Here is an 8,326-nt window from a genome sequence, read left to right as displayed (position 1 = left end):
GCATGTAATTAATATTTGCTTTAGGAGGTTGGAAGGAGAGGGTAATTAGTAGAGGGAAAGTCTCACTCCAGAGTCTAATACTTGGCTATCATTAGGCTGGGGTTTCTCAACTTTGGCACTGTTGGCATTTTGGGATAGATTATCTTTTGTTAAGAGGAAGAGGATGTCCTGTGCATTATAGGATAGTTAGCAGCATTCTTGGCTTCTCCTGACTAGATGCCAGTGGCACACACATCCCTTTTACCTTGTGTGAGGACAAAAATGTCCAGGGAACAAAATTGCCCCCACTTGATATTGCTATATGAAATCCACCTCCATTTTTTTTTTCTCTTTAAGTCACCAGGTTCTGGCTTGGGGAACAGAAATTCCTGATCCGGAGAGAACGCAATGATGTTGTCATGCTATAAGAATAAACAATTATAGTTAAACTCCAATTATTGCTTCATACAAATTTATTTATATGCCCCCTAATTCCATTGTTCTTATAAGACACTGAGGACAACTTGTAAAACTATGCATGTGTGCAGAATAGAGAGACAAAAGTAGAAAATATTGGATTTATTGGGGGTGGGTGAGCCAGATCATGGTTGAATAGTGTACTTTCACTTGACAGGAACCTTTGTGGTTTCAGGCTTCAGGTGGCCAGATGAGTCCCTCAGCTCTATGACCAGGTGACCAAGAAGAGCTCTTACATCCTGCATGAGTTTGAGAAGAATGCTCATCTGGTGATGCAGGTGGGGATCTGGAGAGGAGAAGCCTCGGTGCTCAGAAGAAGGGGTAGCTAGTGGAGGCGGAGGGCCAGGGGGCTCCTTAGAAGTCGTTTCTGGAGCAGCCAGTTTCTGAGGAGCTGGATTCCAGGTGGGCGATTCAGCAGAGCTGGAGGGACCTGGATTATATGGCAAAAGGCACATACAAGAATTAAATCTGGACCTATTGTCATAGCAGTCTTTTTCATTCTCTGAAATGGCTTTGGGTTCCAGTGGCAAAAGGGACTTGAGGACTCTAGTGTCCCTCCTAATCCAAATTTTAATCTGAAGATTGGCTATCTTTTCTTGAACATCCTAGCAAAAAGACCTTATCGTTAGATGGACTATTAACCAATGTTTCCTCTTTCAAGACAAAATCTAATTCACTGAAGCATGGATATATTATACCGTCCTAAGCAACCTCTTTATTATGTAAGACATTAGTCTAATTCTTCATTCGTGGTCCAGTTGTTAGCTTTTTGAGGACATCAGTGTTGGTCCCCTAAACCACCTCCTCTTTAGGATGGGCATCACCACTTCCTTCTATTATTTTTCATCTCACTTGGCTTCAGGCTTCCTCATCACACTAGACAACTCCTCTGAATGTATTTCAGGTCAAGTTCTGAATGGTAGCTCCCAGATTTTAACAAGGATTTTATCCCTCATTCTAGAGATTATATTCCTGTAAATGCCCAGAAATGATATAAGGAACCTAAGTTCTATGAGGCAGTGCACGTAGGTCTTGGTTCGACAGCGTTGGCACCATGGTTTGAGGGAGAAGTTCTCTATTTGGGCTCTCTTCTATGACCTTTCTTTCTTTCTTTTTTTTTTTTTTTTTTTTTTTTTTTTTTGGTGGGGTGGTACCAGGGATTGAACTCAAGGTTGTACAACCACTGAGCCACATCCCTAGCCTTTTTTTGCATTTTTATTTAGAGACAGTTTCACTGGGTTGCTCAGTACCTCGCCTTTGCTGAAGTTGGCTTGGAACCTATGATCCTGCCTCAGCCTCCTGAGCCTTAGGGATTATAGGTATATACCACTGTGCCTGGCTTTCTATGTACCCACTTCACCTTCCTACGTTGAACCCAGCCCATGGATCCAGTCATCCTGTACCCATCTCCTTGTTGTCACACACAAACCAAAGAGACACATACACACTTACCCTGCACCCTGATTTCTAGCTGGGAGCTCTGTTTCCAAACTTGTCCATCTTCAGTGGCTGCCTCACACCAGTAGGACCCAGAGTGCTCTACTGAGGCTGTGGGGACCTGAAATTCTGAGGAGAGGCCCTTGCTGCGCACTGTTCTTCCATCCTTGTAGAAGGAGAAGAGGAGGCGGGCGGCTGACCTCTGCAGGGGCAGCTTTGTCTGACAGCTCAGAGTCACTGGGCTTCCTTCTTTGGGTTCAGCAGACGGCGAGGCTCTGAGAACTGGGGCTGCAAACAGTTCTGAGGGAAAGGTAAGCAAGAAAGAAGAGCTCATCCATTCTATATTCAAGTAGGACCATGAGGGGCAAAGCAGCCACTGAAGGTCCTTTCCTCCTTTTCCATCAGAATTTTTTTTTTTTAAAGAAAGATTCCTCTTGAACTTTTGTTTTGTTTTCACAGAACTGCTGATTAAAACCAGAGCCTATAACTAGGCAAGTGCTCTACCATTGAGCTACATCATCCCAGTCCTTTTAAAATTTTTATTTTGAGTCAGGGTCTCACTAAATTGCCCTTGCTGGCCTCAAACTTGTGATCCTCCTGCCAGCCTCTTGAGTAGCTGGGATTACAGGTGTGTGTCACTTCACTCAACCCCATTTGACACACCTCTCTCTCTCTCTCTCTCCCTCTCTCCTCAACTAGACAGAACCAGTAAAGATCCAGAGATGGGCAATAAGATAGCAGTCCAGATACCCAATCTACAATTGACAGAAAGCTTAGATCTGGGTGGTAGGAAACACTGAACTCTGGGTGGGGTTGATGATTTTAAAAGGCAATGTTGCGATTTTGACACTCCTGAAACTCCAATTGGGCATTTGCTAGCAATCTGTTCCTCAAGGATTTAATGATCTTTCTACCCCCACACCAAAGAAAAACAATTTTGGGCTCCCTGTCCCTTCTTACTTGATTTTACCACAGCAATGCTGACTCTAGCTCTTACCTTGGACTGTGACAGCCACCGTAGATGTTGTTTCTGGGCTCCCTGGACCAGGGCTTCTAAAGATGGCACTGCAGTGGTAATGCCCACTGTCTGCCTCTTGCACCACAGCGATGGAGAATTCCTTGTTTGGTCCAGGGGGACCCAGGGCTGAACCATCTCGGTAGAAGGTGACCTGAGTCAGTGGCCAGTCTTGCCAGGCCCGGCAGCGCAGAACCAGTGGATCTCCTTCAAATATGGGTGCAGCTGGGCCTTGGAGGATCAGCCAGTCTAGCCCAGAGGAAGAACTGAGTGTTACCTACTGTCTCACTTGAGAAAACCCCCAGGGATGCCCACAAGAGGCTCCCTAAACTTTCCTTAAGGGTCCATTCATGTAAATTCTCACCCCTTAATACCTTACTGAAATGCTTCTGTCAACTCGCCTTAGCAATGGGAAACCCGTTTCTCTGTCCTCCTTTCTCCCCCAGAGCCCCTACTCACAGGCTGTGCTGGTGACTGTGGAACAATTTTTTGCCTCCAGTTTAAAACTTTGAGTTCCAGATTTCTCACCACATCACCTTGACCCATCTCTAGACCTAGTGTGGGACAATTTCTCTAGGGCCTAGAACTGAGGATCTCCTGGCTGCTGGGGGCTGAAGATGAGTCCTCAACCTATGGCCAGTTTCCTGAGTGGGTCATTTTCCTGAGTGGGCTGTGGAGCTAAAAGAAGGAGTTTGGGACACCAGTTAGGTCTTCCGAGGACCTTACCATAAGACACGATCAGATGGAAGGGTTCACTGAAAGTGTAGCCCTTGACCTGATAGTCAGTTTCCCTTGGGTCCTTCAAGTCGTCATCCATGTGGCAGTCACTCTTCTCAGTGCTGACAGGTCCTTCACACTGCAGAGTCTCAAAACTGGCAGCTGAAGAGGGTACGTCCCAAGGAGAACCAGAAAAGGATGCTGCAACTTAGAAAAAGGGGACAGGAATTCGCCCTCCACAAGAGTTCCTCCTCTCTCCTGGGGCAACCATCCTTTTCAGAATGAGAATAGGAAGACATCAAAATCTTTTTTTCCAAGAAACTCTTGGTGGGGATGGGGGTTGTCTCTGGGAGGAATGGTTTTGACCTTGGTTCACTGATATCCATGTGCTCTCAGTGAATGGACTGTGGCATTGGGAAGTGGAAAATAAAAGAATAAAAGGAGGTGAATCCAGCAGCCTGGCATCCAGCTGTTGGTGCAGGAAATGAGGAACCAAAGACAACCATGACCCCAGAGCACACAGGCATAGGACAAGAGAGAAAGGCAAACATCAAATTCTGACACTCACTGAGTATTTGCTGTTTGCCACTCACCGCTAGCAATTTTGTGCATTATCTCATTTACTCTTCACAAGCTTTCCAGGTAGGTGACTTCATCTCCATTTTATAATTTTTTTCAAGAAACGAGCTTTAGAAAAGCAAATTAATACACCCAGAGTTTAAAAATAAAATAAAGAATGGAGCAAAAAAGTCAGGTGTGCTTGAGCTCAAACTTAGTGTTCTTTTTACTTCACCGTGCAGATATGGTCTAATTCAGTCCTCAGACTTGCCTTGGGGACTTTCATCCATATTCTCATTTTCCCAAAATACAAAATACTCGTCAGCCTAGATGTGCTACCTATGAAAGAGCTTTCAGTCCCTAGCTGGGTCTCTCCTCCCTCCTTGCTCCCTTTCACATCTTCATTTGTTCAGTCATCTTTACTTTAATGATCTCTGCCTCTTAAACTTTCCCTAGCAATGTCAGAGCCCTTTCTTTCTCCTCCCCTCTACCCTGATGCCCCATTCCCAGACTGTACTGGTAACTGTAGAACAATTCTTTGTCTCCAGGTTGTTAGTCTTTAGGGTTAAAGATTTATCACCACATCTTTTTCCTACCTCTTACTTTCATGATTGATCCAGGCAAGGTAAATGCCATTTCTTCCATTTCTGAGACTATTTCTTGTCCTTCTTAGTCTCTCTCCCTGCTCCCTGTCATGGGGCCATTCATGCATGCTCACTTCTTCATTCCATCCTTTCCTGTCCCATTTGTCTTTGTTCTTTTCCACTCCCAAAGACCCCAGACTCTTCTTTGACTTTGTAACTCCCCTTATCAAGCCTTCTTTCTATTTCCCAATACCAGGTGCTTTCCTTACCTCCTCCGTCTGCCCCCTTTACTACTCTGCAACCTCTTTTCAGTTCCTCCTCTGTCACTCCATTGGCCTCCACCTCCTCTGCTTTAATCCATTTTAAGGACAAAAATCTTGTTGGGCTTCCAGGCATTTTCACTCAATAAATCTTATGTGGAAGAATTATCACTTTACAAATTAGAAAATTGAATTCAGAAATATAAAAAGTGACTTTTTCAAAGTGATGTAAAGCTACTAACTAGAAGAAGGGCTTGATCCCAAGTCTGCAATTCTTGTCACAAGGAAAAAAAAGAATATTGTCAGATAAAGAAACTGTGGTATATATACACAATAGAATATTACTCAGCAATAAAAGAGAATAAAATATGGCATTTGCAAGTAAAGGGATGGAGTCAGAGAATATCATGTTAAGCGAAGTAAACCAATCCCAAAAAACCAAAGGCCAAATGTTTTCTCTGATAAACGGATGCTAATCCATATGGGGGGCAGGGAGCAGGGGATGAGTGGAGGAACTTTGGATTAGCCAAAAGGGAGGAAGGAGAAGGCAGGGGGCATGGGGATAGGAAAGATGGTAGAATGAGACGAACATCATTACCCTAGGTACATGTATGATTGCACGAATGGTGTGACACTATTGTATGTAGAACCACAGAAGTGAAAAACTGTGCTCTATTTGTGTACAATGAATCAAAGAGCATTTTGCTATCATGTATAACTGATTAGAACAAATAAATAAAACAAAAGAACATTGTCCCTGGCCACAAACAGCTATCAGTTTAGTGGGAAACACAGGTATATGAAGAGATTATTTCAGCATGAAGAAGAAAGTAATAAGAAAGAGGTTTTCCAGGCAGCCATCAGAACAGAACTGAGGGTTCAAGGAAGGCTTCTCAGAGAAGATGCCACCAAGGCTGCCCTTCGGGATATCTAGAAGTTTATAAAGGTAGAGAGGACCAGGAGGCCAGCAAGAGAGCTCATTTTAGGCAAAGATAGAAGTATCTGCTAAGCAAAGCCTTGGAGACAGTAGAGTCCAGGAATGCATGTATAAATATAAGCCAATAGAGATTTATCAAAGTATAAGTTGTGAGACTTAGAGGGTGGCTATAGAGGCTAAAGAGTCTAAACAGGTGCCCGTTTTGGGTAGAGTTTGTGTGCCATCACAAGAAGCTTAGGCTGACAGATTTTAGAGGTCACTGTAGCTGCAGGGTGCAGAATTGAAGGATACAAGGCTGATACAAGATTAGTTAGGAAATTATTGTACTAGCCCCAGACACATAGGATGAGGGCTTGTCCTAGGACCGAATTAGTAATGTTTCAGGGAAGAACAATTTAGGAGACAAAATTTGCCAAATTTGATTGATTGCTCAGTTATAGAGAAGATAGAGAAGGAAGAGTCAGGTTGTCTCTTGGATTTCTGACTTGGAGATCACAGTGGATGCTGATGCTATTAGCTGAAGTCGGAAACAGTGAAAGAATGAGTGAGAAGAAGTGGGAGCCAGGACAGGGGTGTTTGTCTCCAGATACCTCTCGGACACATAGATAAATATGTCCTGTATGAAGACTGATATTTGAATGTGAAGGTCAAAAGCATGATTAAAGTTGAAGATCTGATCTGGAACTCTTAAACATACAGTTATTATGGCAAAAGTTATGCAGACAATAAACTCATAAAGGAGATTTCATAAAGAAAGAAGAGTGGAGAGACAAGGATATTAACTAAGGGAACATTCAGGTATAAGGGGAAGAAAAGAGAAGTTCCCAAGGGCCCAAAAGAAGTACATGGGGCTGGGGATGTGGCTCAAGCGGTGGCACGCTCGCCTGGCATGCGTGTGGCCTGGGTTCGATCCTCAGCACCACATACAAACAAAGATGTTGTGTCTTCGGAAAACTAAAAAATAAATATTGAAAAATAATTCTCTCTCTCGCTCTCTCTAAAAAAAAAAAAAAAAAAAAAAGATACTTTGGGCTGGGGATGTGGCTCATGCGTGCGGCCCAGGTTCGATCCTCAGCACCACATACAAAGATGCTGTGTCCGCCGAAAACTAAAAAGTAAATATTAAAAAAAAATTATCTCTCTCTCTTTAAAAAAAAAAAGTACATGAAGTACAAAGAAAAAATGGTGAAGTCAGGGATGTAAGGCATGCAAGAAGGATCGCTGGATGTGGTGGCGGATGTCTATAATCCCAGCAGCTTGGGAGGCTGAGGCAGGAGGATGGCGAGTTCAAAGCCAGCCTCAGCAAAAGCAAGGCATTAGGCAACTCAGTGAGACGTTGTCTCTAAATAAAATACAAAAGAGGGCTGGGAATGTAGCTCCGTTATTGAGTGCCCTGAGTCAATCCCCGGTACCCCCTTCCCCAAAAGAGGACGTGATCAGCAGTGCCCAGTGAGCAGAGATGTTCATCAGGAGAAGAATGGGCAAGTGTACAACAATCTATTCTATCTGAATGGAGATCATTGTGCCCTATGCAAAACTTTTCTAGTGGAAACCAGACTACAATCATTGAAATGTGAGAAGTGAGGAAGCAGAGATAGCCAAGTACAGACCACTCTTTAAGGAAAATTGTATCAGAAAAGTAAGAGTTGAAATTGTGTCTAGAGAAGACGACATTGTAGTCAGATGGAAAAGGCCTCAAGATTTTTATATTCAGAAAGAGCCATTCAGTCCTGCACACCAAACTCTCTCTCTCTCTCTCTCTCTCTCTCTCTCTCATACTGGGGATTGAACCCATGGCCTGGCACATGCTAGGCAAATGCTCTACCCCCTGAGTTATACCCCCAGTCTGCATCAAACTCTCTTATATCTAGGCTTCTTATCCTACCTAACCAATTCTTTGGAGGGCCAAAGTTAGTCCATGTTTCTTTGCTCTGAGTCTTTTCCCAAAGTCAGGCATATCTCTATTCTCATACCTACATTCAAACATTTTACTTACCCACCAACAAATGAGCTGCCCAGAGTACAGCAGAGGGAATATAGAGGGCCCAGGCCATGGGAACACAGCTCAGCTTCATGGTAAATGCGTCTAGGTCTTCTGCAACCCAAACACACTGATTTTCTTCAACATGAAACCTCTCGAATTAGAAAAAAGGAAGTAAATCTAACTGTCTCATCTCTATGCACCTGTTGTCAAGTTTGAAATTGGCTTTCATCATTCAGATTTGTTCAGGTTATTTCTGGTGCCATTTGTATCCTTAAGATTGTGGATGAAATGATAGCACCCTCAGTTCTTCAATATTCCTTCGAAGAGCACAGAGGCCTTTCAAAAACATGTGATTATCTGATAATCAATTGGCCTTCA

General features: G+C 43.5%; 1 protein-coding gene across 2 annotated transcripts; it reads right to left on the bottom strand.

The window, feature by feature from the left end:
• Positions 1–602: 602 nt before the first annotated feature.
• Positions 603–8,039, bottom strand: FCRLA (Fc receptor like A; the record flags this gene model as incomplete). 2 transcript variants are annotated; one of them, XM_081308542.1, is made up of 5 exons in its annotated part: positions 603–886; positions 1,909–2,193; positions 2,891–3,157; positions 3,635–3,832; positions 7,961–8,039. In XM_081308542.1, 5 exons carry the CDS (start codon positions 8,037–8,039, stop codon positions 603–605), a joined length of 1,113 nt encoding a protein of 370 aa, XP_081164668.1. The 2 variants fall into 2 exon arrangements, with proteins under 2 accessions (XP_081164668.1, XP_081164669.1); XM_081308543.1 differs by having other exon boundaries at positions 3,635–3,787.
• Positions 8,040–8,326: the final 287 nt, after the last annotated feature.

The sequence above is a fragment of the Spermophilus citellus genome, assembly GCF_964194105.1.
Source record: "Spermophilus citellus genome assembly, chromosome: 9".
In the NCBI taxonomy this organism is placed as follows: Eukaryota; Metazoa; Chordata; class Mammalia; order Rodentia; family Sciuridae; genus Spermophilus; species Spermophilus citellus.
This window is presented reverse-complemented; position numbering and strand designations above follow the sequence as displayed.